Genomic DNA, 17,933 nt, shown 5'->3' on the forward strand with positions numbered 1-17,933 from the left:
AGATGCCATCTCTGGGACAGAGTTTGAAAGTGGAACTGTTTTGGAATTCAACAGGCAGGGAGTGGACCTTTCACCCACAAGGAGTTTAGCAACCCATGATAACATTTGTGCATCCGAGGGAGCAGCTGCCTTAGACAGAGATACTGCTTCTGGGAGAAAATTGGAAAGAATCTGTGAGAAAGAGGTGCAGAAGAAGGCACCTCAGGGCCAAATAAATACTTTCATGTTTTGCAGTCCTTAAATCAGAGCGAGTTTTGTTGGGATTTTAGATCAGGCAACATTGCTATCTAAGTGAAGAACTCCAGTCTCGTTCCCAGTTCATGCTTTAGTTCAAGACCCAAGATTCATGTCATGTTTTGATTCAAGTTTTATGGATATACCTTTAGATTCATGTTGACGTTTTGCTCCTTGTTTTATGAATTTATTTTGGGATTCATGTTCATGTTTTAATCCTTGTTTTCTGGATTGACTCTCATGTTGGATTCTGGGGATTCCTGTTCTTTTCTCTGAAACAGCTTTGAGTTGTTTGGATTATTGCCTTTAGATTGTTTTCCTATTACCAGTTTGGCCTGTTTCATTGCTTGTGTGACTTGTTTCTTTTATTAAATCTTGGATTTTATCTTTCTCATTTCTTATGGTGTTTTTTTTGCTTTTTATATGTGTTTTTATCAATAAACTGTTTTCTATTATGTTTGAATTCTTGGTTGGTGTTAAAGCAAGATAAACTCCTGCTGAGGTGCAACACTAAGACTCTTACATCTGAAGAGTCGTTGCCTCCATTTTTTTGTGTCCTACAAGATATTCCTCAACTTAGTTTTCATGAAAGTATATTTTGACCTCAGTGTTTGACTCACATTGTGGTAAAAGCCATGCTTCCATGTTGGCAGCTGTGTCTTTTATTGTAAGATAATAATGGGATATATATGAAGCACTTGGGCCCAAAGATCCAGTAAAAAAATAATTAAAAAAATACTCTCCTAGCACTTTAATAGGTAAAACCTATTAAAGGAGGGAAAGGAAGGGCAATTAAGAAAGGATTAGCTAGGAGCAGCAGTAGGAGATGGGTCAATAAATTAAAGCATAGCTAATATACCTGGCACTTTATATCCAGTCTTTAAAAAACCCCTCATGCACAATGACTTAGGGTCTCCTATATATTTTAGGGTCTATGGTTGAAATATAATAGCAGATGTGAAGCTATTCCTGACAATGTAAATGTGCTGGGATATTTTCCTTCATATAAGCAACATCAGAGCCCTCGACACTACTTTGCACACACACACACACACACAGAAGAATTCAAGTATTCATTTTAGAAGCAAAAGTATGTCTTACTAAAAACAAAGAGCATGTAAATGGTGTTAAGTCAGCTTAGTTGTCTATCTAGCTCTGTGCCATTTTTGTAGCTGAGGACAATTTGGGATGCTTTAGAGATTGTGTGCAATAGAACAGGGAGACATAAAAGCATCTCTGTGTTTGTTATTTTCAATAGTTGTTGCCGTTGGTTTGGTTTGGAAGTAGTTGAGGTCCTGTTAGTGTCATGATTGTCATATGCATTTTTTTTAAAAAAAAATCTGATATGAGGGTTTTTAGAATAGCTCAGCTGTGCCTTACAGTTGGCGAGGACATGCCCTGAAGAACTCTTCTTCAAAAAATGGAGATTTTAAAGAGGAATCTATTTTCAGCTGTGCCATGGACTCACTTCACCTCTCTGTACTTCTGCCACTGCTTTTGTGATGTGAGGATGGTAATAATATCAAGTGTACTTGTTAAATTTTGAGCAAAGTTTAAATGTTTAGGGTTGTTTGTACTGAACAAAAGGTGAATCACACGGTGTGGCTAGAGTTGTGTTAAATGGTGCATGATTGTAGATGTACTGGATATGATATTTTTTCATCTCTTTCAGTTACTATAGTACAGGTTGATGAAACAAAACCAAATGTTGGGAAATGCAGGACAGACAAAAGGAAATCATTAAAACAGTATATGGTTAGACTATGGAATTTACAGGCACAGAATGTCGTAATGGTCACTAACTTGGTTTGACTTTAGAGAAATTGATGGTGGTTGCTATTAGCTGAGGTATAGGTTACCAGTGTAAGGGTTATCAACAAGATGGTAGTTTGTCATGTCTAGGATCAGAAAAAGCATGCCTCAGAAATGGTAGTTGCTGAGAAGCAACAGCCGAAGAAACCACAAGCAGCCCACTATCTCCCTCCTGTTTTGTTTGAGAGCTTCCTATATATATAGGGTTAGTCATTGCAAAGTGTAGGATATTGGACTGGATGTGTATTTGATCTGATCAAGCAGGGCTCTACTTCTGATCCATGAATGCTGTTTTATAAACACCAAAGTTTCTGCCCCATAGCTTTGTCTTTGCTCCCATATTATATTTTGAGATCTGAGAACAATGACAACTGCTGTCAACTGCTGTGTAACAAGATAGGATCTTTCCACCCCCTAATCCTCCCACCTGACTCCTTAGGGAAATCACTTCCTTAACCACAACCTTAACAGCAATATTGTCAGACACTGCATGTTATCCAGTACTTAAGCCCACACCTGGCAGTGTGCAATATATAATGCTACATTGCCCTTTAGCAGATATTGCACTCTTGAGAATGTTCCCCAAGCCTAATGAATGGAAATTGTGAATTAGCTTTTGTTATTTCCTTTCACCAGCCAAGCCAAATCTTGTTCAATGTTCTCTTTAACTCAAGCTTTTCCAACCTAATGTCCTATTGAAATGTTAGACATCTCCCATCCTTTCCAACAAGCACGGCTATTCAAACAGTACATCTGGAGAGCATCAGGCTCAAGAAGGCTGCTTTAATCAAAAGTCTTGTTTTCTTAAACAAACAGCAGAAAGATTACAGTTCTCTATCAGACAATGGTTCAGTTTAGGAAATCTTTTCTTTTGCCTATTTTAGCAATATGGATTGGGATCAAGGGCTTCTTGCAAACCAATGTATTAATGGGGCGGGGAATACTATTGATTAGTTCCAGTCCTTGAGGCATGAGAAGACCAAAAACATTGACAGGAGACAGGACATCAGAAAACTGTCAACAGTACAAAGATGGCAAGCAACCCTAGTTATTCTAAGTGGTCTGCGAACACTTAGAAACAAGTGCGGTCATTGCTAATAGTCAACACGGATTTACCAAAAACAAGTCATGCCAGACTAATCTGATCTCTTTTTTCGATAGAGTTACGAGTTGGGTCGATACAGGGAATGCTGTGGATGTCGCGTACCTGGATTTCAGTAAGGCCTTCGACAAAGTCCCCCACAACCTTCTGGCAAACAAACTAGTAAAATGTGGGCTAGACAAAACTACGGTTAGGTGGATCTGTAATTGGCTAAGTGAACGAACCCAAAGGGTGCTCACCAATGCGTCGTCTTCATCATGGAAAGAAGTGACAAGTGGAGTGCCGCAGGGCTTCGTCCTGGGCCCGGTTCTGTTCAACATCTTTATTAACGACTTAGACGAAGGGTTAGAAGGCACGATCATCAAGTTTGCCGACGACACCAAACTGGGAGGGATAGCTAACACTCCAGAAGACAGGAGCAGAATTCAAAACGATCTTGACAGACTAGAGAGATGGGCCGAAACTAACAAAATTAAGTTCAACAGGGACAAATGCAAGATACTTCACTTCGGCAGAAAAAATGGAATGCAAAGATACAGAATGGGGGACGCCTGGCTTGACAGCAGTGTGTGCGAAAAAGATCTTGGAGTCCTTGTGGACAACAAGTTAAATATGAGCCAACAATGTGATGCGGCAGCTAAAAAAGCCAACGGGATTCTGGCCTGCATCAATAGGGGAATAGCGTCTAGATCCAGGGAAGTCGTGCTCCCCCTCTATTCTGCCTTGGTCAGACCATACCTGGAATACTGTGTCCAATTTTGGGCACCGCAGATGAAGGGAGATGTTGACAAGCTGGAAAGCGTCCAGAGGAGGGCGACTAAAATGATTAAGGGTCTGGAGAACAAGCCCTATGAGGAGCGGCTTAAAGAGCTGGGCATGTTTAGCCTGCAGAAGAGAAGGCTGAGAGGAGACATGATAGCCATGTACAAATATGTGAGGGGAAGTCATAGGGAGGAGGGAGCAAGCTTGTTTTCTGCAGCCCTGCAGACTAGGACACGGAACAATGGCTTCAAACTACAGGAAAGGAGATTCCACCTGAACATCAGGAAGAACTTCCTCACAGTGAGAGCTGTTCGACAGTGGAACTCTCTCCCCCGGGCCATGGTAGAGGCTCCTTCTTTGGAGGCTTTTAAACAGAGGCTGGATGGCCATCTGTCGGGGGTGCTTTGAATGCGATTTCCTGCTTCTTAGCAGGGGGTTGGACTGGATGGCCCATGAGGTCTCTTCCAACTCTACTATTCTATGATTCTATGATTATTCTTTCAATACTTTCCATTTTCCTTTCCTGATCCTTGTGAACTATTCTTCATGGAGGACTGACACAAGTTCCCAGGTGCATTTTCTTTATCTACGACCCGAAAGCTCCGTATTGTTCAGAATGCGGCAGCCAGGCCACTCACAAGAACACCCATGAAATGCCACATAACACCAGTGCTGCAGCATCTGCATTGGCTTCCAACTGATTACCGTGGTCTATATAAAATGCTAGTCCTAACTTTTAAAACTCTTTACGGCCAGGGCCCATCGTATCTTAGGGACCGTCTCTCCTTCTCCCATCATTGGAGGTCGCAACGACCATCCCAACGAGACTTACTCTATGTACCGGGTCCTAGAGAAGTGCACTTGGAAAGGACCAGGCGCAGAGCTTTTTCTGTTTCTGCCCCTGCCTTATGGAATGCCTTGCCACCCTATATGAGAGCCATGCATGAGTTAGGGCCTTTTACCCTAGCACTCAAAACCTGGCTCTTTACTAGAGCTTTTAATCTATTTTAATTTTTTTAAATCAATATTTGTATGTATGTATTTTTATCCTTTACAATTGTATCTTGTAAATCGCCTAGAGCATCGTGGATGGAGGGCGATTAATAAGTAATTAAATGATGATGATGATGATGATGATGATGATGATCTACAGGAAAGGAGGTGTATTCCTTCTTGTATGAGTGTTGGGTGGTGAATGGGCAAACTCATAAGGAGTCTACTATGGGGAGTGTAACTAAAGGAGATAAAAAAGGGTTGTAGAAATATGAAATGTTAGGGGCAATTATATTTCTGAATACTTTACATGGTTGCTGCTGTTTCATTTATCTTAATTATTCAGTATGTATCTCCCTTCCTCAGTTAAGTAGGTAATATTTGTATCCACCCCATACAGTGGTAGCACTTTCATATCACTCCAGTTACCATGGTTCCATCCTATGGGACCTTTTAATTGATACTCAATTGATACTTTAATTGGGCTCACTGCTCAGCTGATGGAGGAAGTCCACACAACACATGGATTCACAGCAGGTGCATTGCATCCAGCCATTAATCCATGTCTGTGGGACATGGGATTTATGCCAGAGCTTTCAGGAAGCTCCAAGTGACCCTGGAATTTCAGAGGTGTGGATAGCTGAATTGAACTGGATTTGACCCAATCCAGTGTTCACATCTCCAACAGACCCACCACTTTATTTTCACCTACAAACAGCTCCATGCCAGAAGCGTGCTGGCAACATCACATTTTTTGGAGATGTCATACTGGGATGTGACCAAAATGAGACATCACCAGCAATCCCCAATGTGCTCTCGACCTAGTTGGCTGTGTGGACATCTCAAGGGTTACAGGGATGCTCCCAGCTGTACTGGAATTATTTGGGTAGGCCAATGGACAATGTCAGTTAAAGTGACTTCAAACTACTATAATCATACAATGTGGATGCACCAATGATTCCTTCCCTATAAGTAGATGTTTAAGGCTAAGCTATCATCAGCTGCCAAAGGTGACCAAGATGCTGTGAACTAGAACTCTGTGCAAATGATCTCTGAACATTCTCTGCTCCATTTGCCAACAGATTTTATTGAAGTTCTCCAAGGGAGGAGTATTGCAGCATTTTCTTCAGACATGGAGTTCAGCATTAGCAGTGGCAGTGGCACAACTGCTTTACTTTTCTCTAACACTGTGTTGGAAGCTCGGCCACCATAGTCCATACAAAAAACAACACTCCTTTATTTTTGCTTTTCATTCTTTGGTTACAGAGTATTCTTTTTGTCAAACAGAGCTATAGGGTTTGTGTTACCTACCATATGTGACAAAGTGATACATGCTGAATTGCAAATGCCCACATAGGTTAAGTCTCTGATATGTGTCAAAGAGAGTTTTTAGCTGTGTCATCAGGTGGGGAGAAGGGATAGGGAGGAGAGCTGATATTAAGCTCAAAGTGCACTGTGATTTTTGGCAGTAATTGTTTTCACAGAAGACTGGGATTTTCTACCAGACTCTGAAATTACATCCACCTGTCTGCAAACCTCTTGGTCCCCATTTGAGCTGTTAGCAGAGCGTGACATTTCCCCATCAAATGTGATTTGATAGTTCTTAATACTTGATGATTTGCCCAAGAATATACTTAGGGGGATGTTTCTGTGGTCTGAACATCTGGGTGATTTTAAAAATAAATGTTAGAAACTCCGAAAACTTAATTTGATAACAAGTATTATGGTGTAGACACATCTCTTAAAAGCTGCATACTCATAAAACATAAATTTAAATAGGCTCTTTACTGTTCACTGCTGTAATTTAGGAAATCATTTCCATTCCTTTCTTCATTACTAAATCTCTAAGGGTGCTTTCCGTTAAATTTTTAGAACAAAACACTTTCTGTTCCCCAAGGGACTGACAGATTAAAATGTTTGATATTCCTTTTCTGCTGCTGAAAAACGAGTATTAAGGGAATTATACTGATGGAAATAGTACCAAAAATATGAAAGAGTGTGAATTCACATAATCATTCTACCCAGGGCCAATAAGTCTTTCACATTTGCTTAATAATAGATATCCATCATCTTGTGGAGGATACTCAAAACTGATTTAGACAACCCTCATAGCAACCTGAATACATTCCAATTGTTAGGGTGTTCTTTGGCATCTTCCATAAGAACTAAAAGTGTGACCTTGGCTAGTTGGGGTTGGAGGACTTGTAGCATTCAGACTCATGATGATCATTGTATGTGTGAAGGATGTGACAACTGTGTGAGCCAATGTATGATTTATAACTCCCATCTAATGATAGCCAAAACATTCTGACTATTCTACAAACCCTGCTGGCATCTGTACAGTAGGCCTGCATGAAAGTATTCACGAGGGTTGTAGCATCAGGTGAGCTGTACTTATAAAAGATTAAATAAAACAATGTAAAAGAGCAGAAAGTAAACCTAAGAATGTTTTAGAGTATATCCATGGGTTCCTCATCTGCAGATTTCAATCAACCACAAATTTAAGTATTTTAAGTATGTTCCCTCTCTGCCACCAGGCAGGCTGTTTATTCAGCTAGTTCACTTTCTCAGCCTCTTTCTTTCCACCTTCCCTTCCCTCTTTGCTTTCCTCCTTCAGTTGGCTGTGAGACAAGTAAGGCTGCTTTCTTGGGACACTCATGGTTCTCTCTCATTGCCATACTGTAATTTCTCTTCTGTCCCCCCCCCTTTGGAAAAGTAGGGGTGCCCATGGGGACAAAAGAGGCAGACAAAGTGTCAGCAACTAAAATGTGAGAGTGGGAAAATTATTTGGTTTCTCACTCTTGTTCTCTATGAGTTTCCTGCCCTGCCACAGAAGGAATCCTTCAATAAGTGGCACATGGCATGGCTCAGCCGAGAACATTTGTCAAGGGAAAGCAAAATCTCAGTGTTCTGACTGAGCTGAGGGATGGCAATGAGACCATGTATACCAAGTAAAATTATGAAAGCATATAAATACAACCCCCCCCCCACACACACACACACAAATATGTGGGACTTGAACGTCCACAGATTTTAATATCCACGGGGTGTGGTGAGGTTACATTTTAAACCATGTGTCTCTTTAAACATTGCAAACCATGTGTCTTTGTTTGGGGACCCTTCTTCATTTAAGGTAAGTAATTGGCTATCGGCTGCTGTATAAAATGGCAATTAATCCTACTGGAAGAAGGACCATAAGAGAACATACAGGTAAGGTGAATAAGAACAATGTTAACAGGATCTATATGAAATACCCTCTGTGACCATCTTTTTCCTTCAAGAACTGCACTGGTAAGCAAAGCAATGTAAAAAACCTCCTGCATATGAGCAAAAACCATTGTGTGTATGTGCGCGTGCGTGTGTGTGTGTTAGAGCGAAATACAGATTTTGACTGGTGACTTAATGGATTGGGAACCGATAATAAGATCCTCTTCATAATACAATGCTCCTCAAGGAACTGCATTTTCATATATATAGTCACACTTATCGCTTCATCAACATATATGTAGATCAGGCACAATACAAATTAGTATGTGTGCATATGCATCCGTTTCTTTGGCCATTCAAAGTGAGAAAAGCCACCCAAGTGTCCATTTTTAACAGAAGAGGCAGATGTATCCTAACAATTGTTGATAAGATTAAAGGTGTGTCTAACTCAAGCAAATGAAATCCTAGTGTGGACTCATTAATGGATCTGTAGAGAAATAACCGAGAGCCACCATGGTGCAGTGGTTTGATTGTTAGACTACAGCTCTGGAAATCTGGTTCAAATCTGTTTTCAACCATGGAAACAGAGGGTCACCTTGAGCAAGACTCACTCTCTCAGTTCCAGCAAAGGCAAATCCCTTTGAACAAATCTTGTCAAGAAAGCTCCAGTGATAGGGTTGCCTTAGGGTTGCCATAAGTCAGAAATGTTTTAAAGGCACACAAGTACACATAGAGACATCACAATCTTAGAACATCTCGTGGCTGAAGGACAGTTTATAAAACACAAGTCTAAATAACATAAATAAACCAAAGACACTGGCTTCTAGTTTCCTGCCAGTGATTCTTCATTCCTACAAGGATGAATTTCTTAGAGTCACTTGTTCATCAGCATAAATACAAGGGAAAGATCCCATCTCCAAATAAATTGAAATTTCACTCTCTTTTGCTATCTGCCTGTAATGGAACATTACAAGTGCTTGGCATTCAGAGTAAAAAGCAGTTTATCTACATGCGTGACAGCCATATTCTTCCTGGAAAACAAACATAGCACCTTCCTATCAATTTGGTTTTTGTGGTCTTGGTCTCATCTTCCTGCCCATAAGGACATAAGCATTATGATAAGTGTCCTTCCCTTAATGAATTATTCTTCTTGTTTTCAGTGTAGCATTAAGATTGCATTCTACATTACCACGGCTAAGAACAGCTAATATGTCTGCTGTATTTGTCTCATCTGGCTGATCACCTGGACCAAAGGTGCCTAGACAGAAATATAGACAGCTACAGTCTATATCCAGTGTTGTTACACTATGAGCTTTTGTTGGTTGGGAAACTTCTTTTATCCTACATGTGTTTCCTATCTAGTACATTTATTCTACAAGCAGTTCAACAAGATGTTGCACAAGTGAGTCCTCCCAAACAGATTTTAAATTCATTGGGTTGAATAATGCCACTTCTTATTTGTCTGATAGTATAACAATGGCTATAAACTCATATCAAGGAATTCAATTATCAGTTCTTACAACAACCAAACATCACCACACATATTCTCCCAGAAGATTACTAGTTAATCTCCGGTTAAGGCTGTTCCTTTTTTTGTTTTTTTCTGCATTCTCGTCTATGTGAATCTTTCTGCCTGTTATTTATAATCTCATAAAAATTAAGCAATGAACAATGAAAAAACTTGCTTAACAACCATCTGTCACCTCATCAAAAACATTTAAAAATAGACGGTGTCTCCAGCAGTTCAGCTTCCAGGGTGACTGTTTTTCCTCTCTATTATTGTTCAATACCAATTACCTACCTGTATTTGGGGTGGGGGAGCAGCTTTATCTTTTCTTCTTCTTTTTTAATATAAAAACCTACTTTTCATGTTTGGACAGTCCACCCGCAATGGTTGCTACTTCTACCTATTCCATTGCACATTGTTGCCATGGAAACATTTGGGCTATAACATTGAGAGAAGTGCTATTGAACGGGATCTTACAGCAGGTGATCACAGATGAGGAAAAAACCCAACCCGGCTCTTTTCTTGTTGCAGATATCTCTCAAGTAACAAAACCAACTGCTGCTAAAGAAAAACATAACAAAGTCTGGTAACAAAGGGGAAAGAAGTGGTGAATAAATCTAAAATGATTCAAAATCATCTCTTTGCAAGCATCTTCTCCAGATTGCTGAAAAGCCTTTGAAGACAGAATAATTTCTTCTCTCGCACCCCAGAGCTATTAGTTTTGAATCTCCGAATTTGTCTTTTTTTAATGCTATTATGTTTAGAAAGTGAGGCAGCACTAATACCATATTTATTTTCCTTTGGAACATTTAAAAGCAAAACCCTAACTGCTATGAACAAGATGTCAGCTACCAGGGAACGAAAGGGCCTGGGGTTAGCTGGATATTGCAAAGGTGCCACTGCCCATTGACGTGTTATTGATTTATTTGGCTGAATGAAAGCCAAATGTTCATAAAACTCAGGCTACCCCTTCTGAATGCAATTTTATGACTACTCTGAAAAACAGAGGTGGCTGGGCATAGTAGAATGATTTTAAATATTACATATTTCCCCCTTTTATCCTAATGGAAGAGTTGTAAAACCACAGCTCCATCTGCATTATTTTTATACTTTCTATGGACTACTACCCTAACGGCACTCCATGCAGTCATGCCGGCCACATGACCTTGGAGGTGTCTACGGACAACACCGGCTCTTCGGCTTAGAAATGGAGATGAGCACCAACCCCCAGAGTCAGATATGACTGGACTTAACGTCAGGGGAAACCTTTACCTTTGCCTTTATGGACTACTGAAAGGAGCTATGGTAATCCAAATACTACATTCATGGCACCTTCATGAACTATCTCTTTTACTGAAAGAAAAGTAGAAACTAGTCTTGAATTCTATACATTATTTTTTAATGAAGACAATGAAAATCTGTGCCTGTTTATTCTGAATGAATGAATTAATGGATCACTTGATTCCAGAGACTTCAGAATATTGGCAATGGTTTTGTTAGTTTGTCTATGAAATCTGATTTCTTGCACTTGCGTTAACAAGATAATAAAAAGAATTCACAAAATAAATAACTACAAAAATAAAGTTGCACAGTAGAATAATCCAACAGCATCAACAACAAAAACAGAGACTTATGAACCAAAATCACAGGTAGGGGCATTATGCGGTCCTTACTCTTAATGCTGATAGTTGTAGTAACTAAATGCTGGAGTAAGGAAGTGCTTAATATGTCCCTTTTCAAGCCTTTCTCCCATTCCCCTGCAGCACAATGGCACACAGGCATAGCTCCAGCCAAGCGCAAATGGAATAGCTAGTGAAATGACTCTCAGAATTGATCTTATCCTTATCTGCCAGCACATCATGACTGAAACAACTCAAAAGTGTGTCCTTTATGCTTTCATTTCTTAGGAATTGATTGGTGCAACCAAAACAAGAATTTCAGAAAGCTACATGTCAAACAAAATATCACACACACACTATTTGTCCAGTGATTGAAGGAACCATATCCACTGTTTTTAATGGTTGGCACAATAGGACAAAGCAGATGCTCCATACTCAAGTAGAACAATGCTGTTTATTTTTAATCCAAGTTATTGCAGTATTCCAAAGCTAAGGGATCTGCCCCATGAATAACATGTTTTCTCTTGGCAATATTTCTGTACATGGGGATCTTGCAAGCTGGATATTCTAGTCTAGAAATACTGTCAGAAAACTACCCATTTTGGGCAAGGACTGTGTGTTTCATTGGCAGTAATGCTATTCTCCTCCTACCATATGAGGTCACTTATTGGAGAAGAATTATTTATATTGCCACCATTGAGGCAAACATTTACTGTGAGGCCTAAGTGTAGTTTTAAAGCATCTGTGCTGTTCTCTAGGTTACTTAATAGTTTTTTTTTTACTACTGTTGCTCTCACCTGCCCACTATGTCCCTTCTTGACAGCTATGTGTTTTGAGGTGTTTGCAGACACTGAACTATATCCTTTGTATAGTATATCTGCTACTGATTCCCTAGTCTTCATGCTACAAAGACTTAGAACACTAAGTCAATTACATTTGCTGAAAATGGAGAGCCAGAAAAAATTGCAAAGTTGTTTTACCTTCAGGAGCATTGTCTGCCAGAGGATCTGGTGTTTTAGGACATTGAAAGAAAACAACCTATAAAGTTGTATTGAATACAAGAGAGGGAAGAATTTGTGCTGGTGTTGGTTATCTATGGCCAGGTGGAAGAGTAATGTTGGGATAACTGGACCATTTTATTTTTGATCTTGTTTGGAGATGTGTTGGCTGATATCATCCTGGTATGTGTGATCATTATTTTGTAGTAACAGAAATGTTCTGTCCTCACTCTGAAACAGAAATACTGACATTTCAGTTTCTCGAAAAACAAACCAGTTTATGATTCTTTAGCACTACAATGAGGTTTATTGATATAAAATATCAGGAAATGCCAAATTTTCCTTTTAAACTATATATGTTTTTCTAGATTGTGATAAGAAGAAAGGAATAATTATCTGTTCAAGTAAAACTGGATAAGGTATACAACTATATTTGCAGTTCCTATGGTGCCATATACACTTACTATCACACCAAAGTGATTTCAGCAACATTTCAACCAGACAGGGTTTTTTTACACATTGGTCTGGATTTAATACTTTTTTATACTTATGACCATTCCCAGGTAAAGGACCTGAGACCCTTTATGCAGGACAGAAACTCAATGACAATGAATGGCACACAGTCCGGGTAGTACGTCGAGGAAAGAGTTTGAAATTGACAGTGGATGACGATGTTGCTGAAGGTGAGTGAATAAATCTCTCCAAGATTCTAGTTTTGATACCCATATTTTGTCCCAGTTCAAGCACTTTTTTATTTGATCGATTTCATACTTTTAATGGTGATATTCTGACCAATTTTTGTCATTAACTAGGATGAAAACATGGGTTCAGATACCCATTAGGGCAAAATAAATGTGTTCTGTGTTAGAGCAGTGGGCATCCCTGCCATCTTCACTAACTTAAGAAGGTTGATTTGTGTGAATCATCCCCCAAAAAAAGCCTGAAGAACCTAAATCAAATATACATTGTGAAATTAGTGATTGGGATACAGCAGCCTGGATAGCAGCCTGAATTAGGCTAAAATGTCAACTAATTCCAGTTACGCAGAAAAGAGCACAGAAGGGAAATGGAAAGAGTGCCTAACTTTTTTGCTTGTGCTCATAATACTTGCTTGATACGCCGAACACCGCCTACAGTAGCTGAAGTGGCCTGCTGTGACAGTGTTTGGTTCCGTGCATTCATTTTTAGCTTAGCAAGAGGGCTCAGGTTGCAGTAACTTTTGGATCATTCCCCACAAAGATTTCTTTTCCAGGATTTGAAAGATTATCTTATAAAAATCCACATGGAAGTTTGCAAACATATGTGTTTTATTAGCCCAATCTAGAGGTAGAGCTGGAAGGATGTAACAGAGAGAAAGAGAGAGGTGAAAATAAACATGCAGTTCTGTATACACACAGCTGTGCCTCTGTACGTATGAGTGCACAGATGCATATGCAACAAGAGAGAAATAGTCATTGTACTGTTATTTTAAAAAAAACAAATCCAATTTGAGGCCCTCTCAAAGCATTATATATTGGTACTTCATTATTTGTACTGGAGCCCCCAGATGGCATAGTGGACTAAGTGACTTGTAGGTTAGGTTGCTGACCTGAAGGCTGCCAGGGTCAAATCCCACCCGGGGAGAGCGCGGATGAGCTCCCTCTATCAGTTCCAGCTCCATGCGGGGACATGAGAGAAGCCTCCCACAAGGATGGTAAAACATCAAAACATCCAGGCGTCCCCTGGGCAACGTCCTTGCAGACGGCCAATTCTCTCACTCCAGAAGTGACGCAAGTTGCTCCAGACACAAAAAAAAATTATTTGTACTATCTATTATCTAGAAAGCATGTTTAGTACTGCCATCTCTCTGTTTAAATCCTTTTTGAAAACTGTGTCTCTATGCTAAAATAAATGCCATTCCAAAACACAGCCACTTGATGGCATGTTCAGTATTAATGGTTACAAGTAAAGAACTGACATGTCCATGCAGGAGGGGTGGAGAAAAAAGCATAATTTATAGCCAATAATTGATATATTGATATATTGTTTATTATTATTATTATTATTATTATTATTAGTAGTAGTAGTAGTTTTCTTTCTAAGAAGCTCAAGACGTGAAAACAATTGAAATAGGAAATACCTTTACAATACTATCATAATGTAAAATCCAATATCATTTAATTTTTTCTCCTGTGCTTAAATATATTAATATAACATATCTGTGGGGATTATTTTGGATGAATATAAATTACTATAGAGGTGTGTGTGTAAAATAATTATAACTTTATAAGTATGTGTGTTTGTGTGAACATTGTAAAAGTAATTTAATTAGAGCTTTTCTGGAAGCAAATAATTAAAGACCGGCTCAGAGACACACCATGCCCAAATGAAGAGGTAATTTGCTGTTTGAAGTTAATGAGGCTGTTTTATCCATCGCTTCTTCTTCCATACCCCCTGCCACATCACTGAGCAGAACCAAGTGATAACCAAAATAACATCAGACTCTTTCTCCTTGTGCAAAGCAGCAGGATGGCTTTTGATCATATTATCATTTTTATGACTGCATTCTCATTTCTCTTTCCTACATCCTTCCTTCTCCTGATCTTCTTGCCCTTGACAATTTAATTGACAGTTATCAGAAAAGGAAGCAATTTATTTCTAAAGTGTTTCTAAATTGTTTATATATGGAAGACCCAATTTGGTAAGGTGATAACCTAGGCAGGGTTGGTAAAGAGCAAGTATTTACACTGAACATTCAGTCCCTACCCCAAGGATTCCCAAACTAAGGCCCATAGGCCAGATGCAGCCCACCAAGGTCATTTACCCAGTCCCCGCTCTGAACTTTAGACTTAGGATCACCCTAAGTCTGAAATGGCTTGAAGGCACACAACAATAATCCTAAATAACTTGACTATTTCATCAGCCAAAAGCAGGCCCACACTTCCCACTGAAATACTGGTAAGTTTATGTTGGGTAAATTTGTTCTTCATTTTAAATATTGTATTGTTATTCCATTTTTTGCACTATAGGAATTCATTTATGTTTTTTTCAGACTATAGTCTGGCCCTCGAAGACTCTGAGGAACCGTGAGCTGGCCCTTTGCTTAAAAAGTTTAAGGACCCCTGTCCTATCCCATACCTTAATATAGAACATGGCACCTTGTATTACTTTAGATTTTTAAAGGAGTCTCTAGTACACAAGACCATGCTGTCTTATATCCTGACTCTCCTTCATGAAGCTCAGAATTGCATGCCCAATTTTACACTCATAACAAACCTGAAAGGTAGATTGGCTGTCAAGGAGTGATTGATCTAGAGTCCTTGCTTAGTTTTTCTATACCTCACAACCTCTGAGGATGCCTGCCATAGATGTGGGTGAAATGTCAGGAGAGAATACTTCTGGAACATGGCCACACAGCCCGAAAGACATACAACAACCCTGTGATCCCGGCCATGAAAGCCTTCGACAACACATAGAATTGTGATGTTTAATAAGTATTACGACCTTCAGTGAATTTTCCTTCAGTCCCCAAATTTCTAGCATTGGAGTAACTTTTCATTCTGAGAAGCCAGGATTCTTATTTTTGAGGTAATGTCCTCATACCCCAACCCCTTTCATCTACACTCCTGCTACAATGAACCCCAAATAGAAAACAGTCACAGTTAGTAGAGCAAGAGGTGACCCAAGAAAGTGAACCGGGTCATATGATAAGAGGATAACAGGAACAACAAAGTAAAGCAAAAATTAAATTAAAATCCAATCAAACCTTCTGCCGCTTTGAAGTGCCTTTGATATTTCTATCCAAGGAAAGGGATGGTAGCTCTTAGATCTACTAACAGAAATCTAATGGTTGTTAATGCTTTGGAGACAGACCTTATTATCAAGTCTGTTATTCCACAGAACTTTCTTCAGCTGTGTTGTGTTCTGATCCTCAGGAACAATGGTTGGTGACCACACACGCTTGGAGTTTCACAACATTGAGACTGGGATAATGACAGAGAAGCGTTACATCTCTGTCATTCCCTCCAGCTTCATTGGCCATCTCCAGAGCCTAATGTTCAATGGTCTTCTCTACATTGACTTATGCAAGAATGGTGACATTGACTATTGTGAACTGAAAGCCCGCTTTGGACTCCGTAACATCATTGCTGATCCCGTCACCTTCAAGACCAAGAGCAGCTACTTGAGTTTAGCAACCTTGCAGGCGTACACCTCCATGCACCTCTTCTTTCAGTTCAAAACAACCTCTGCTGATGGTTTCATCCTCTTCAACAGTGGGGATGGAAATGATTTTATTGCTGTTGAGCTGGTCAAGGGGTAAGTGAGATCTGGCATTCCCTCTGTTAGTCAATTCATATATACAATTACATATTTAGTAACTAACTTTAAATGCTTCCTCATTCTTGTTTAGAAAGTAATTTGGGTAATACAGTTGTATGCATTCTGTCTATGATAATTTGGTTGTTCTTTCCCTTGTCCTTGAGCAGCTGTTTAGGACCTCTTGAAATTTTTGAAATTAGAAAATTAATATATTTAGCATTTTCTATATATTTGTATATATTTGTTGTTTGTTTATTTTCATGATGAGCTTTCTTCTGAATTGGCACTTGTCTTTAATAGGTATATACATTATGTGTTTGACCTGGGGAATGGGCCTAATGTCATCAAGGGCAATAGTGATCGGCCTTTGAATGACAACCAGTGGCACAATGTCGTCATCACCCGAGACAACAGCAATACCCACAGCCTAAAAGTGGACACTAGAATTGTTACTCAGGTTATCAATGGTGCCAAAAACCTTGACCTTAAGGGTAAGTAATTTAGGCTTGAATGCAAACTTATTTGCCCAGTCATTCTCATCGCTAACATATCAGCACTAGCTGCATTATCACTTCAAATATGAATGTGGGAAAACTGCAAGCATAGTTTTTTGATAAAGCATGAGATCTTTATCGAGAAAGTCTCAAGTCACATCCCTGGCATTTTCAAGCTCATCAATAGCCGATCTGGAAAACATTTCACCACTTGAGATGCAGGTGCTGGTTGAAGTGGGAGTACTACATCAGATGTAATGGATTCAGCAGTAAGAAAGTTAATGTGGAACTCTATATTTGCTGGAGATATATCTAGCAAAGAATGCTGGTTTTTTGTTTTTGTTTTTTTACATAGGATGATGATGATATGAAAGTTCTGATTGTGAGGATGAATCTCTGACGTTTAAATCATTGTCTATGTTACAAGTTACTGATATAACCAGCAATAGATGAACGTGCATGTATTACTGAATTTACACCCTCTTGACTTCAATCATACCATTACAGATTGTGCGTTTGGGACTATACCTTCACAGGAATAATGCAAACAAATTAGAAATGGGCCAGTCTTTTTGCAATTTTTGTCACTTTCACATAAATCATTCTATCCCATTTCTGCATTAAATTGCAATTATTTTTAAATCAACTCCTGAAATCTCATTTCAGTATTTTTGAAATCTACATTTCTAAATGTACTTTCATACAAAACATACACTCCAAAACAATTTTTTTAAAAAAAATTCAAGCTTCTAAGGGTATTTTCTCTCAAAATATGATTTTAAAACATATTTTGATAAATTAGTGGATATTAAACTGAGTTATAATATGCAGGAATAATTAATGTGTACAAAACCTTTGGCCTGCCCATTAGTCCTGGAGGTACAGACTAGGTCAGTTCCTATTACA

At 39.1% G+C, this 17,933-nt stretch overlaps 2 protein-coding genes across 36 annotated transcripts in view; both read left to right on the forward strand.

Annotated features, from left to right (window-relative positions):
- nrxn3 (neurexin 3) overlaps positions 1-17,933 on the forward strand; it is a 1,581,531-nt gene that overhangs the window by 613,536 nt on the left and 950,062 nt on the right. For all 35 annotated transcript variants that reach the window (XR_010002008.1, XR_010002009.1, XM_062967917.1 and 32 more), the window contains 3 exons: positions 12,798-12,917; positions 16,149-16,530; positions 16,834-17,024. Coding sequence is in view for 33 of the 35 variants with exons in the window: in XM_062967917.1 (XP_062823987.1) it covers positions 12,798-12,917; positions 16,149-16,530; positions 16,834-17,024 (693 nt within the window). In the remaining 2 variants the exon portion in view is untranslated. The remainder of the gene's footprint in view (positions 1-12,797; positions 12,918-16,148; positions 16,531-16,833; positions 17,025-17,933) is intronic.
- Positions 1-17,933, forward strand: part of LOC134295458 (uncharacterized) — a 411,762-nt gene that overhangs the window by 9,927 nt on the left and 383,902 nt on the right. The gene's annotated exons all lie outside the window — the stretch shown is intronic.

The sequence above is a fragment of the Anolis carolinensis genome, chromosome 1 (assembly GCF_035594765.1).
Source record: "Anolis carolinensis isolate JA03-04 chromosome 1, rAnoCar3.1.pri, whole genome shotgun sequence".
NCBI classification, from domain to species: domain Eukaryota; kingdom Metazoa; phylum Chordata; class Lepidosauria; order Squamata; family Dactyloidae; genus Anolis; species Anolis carolinensis.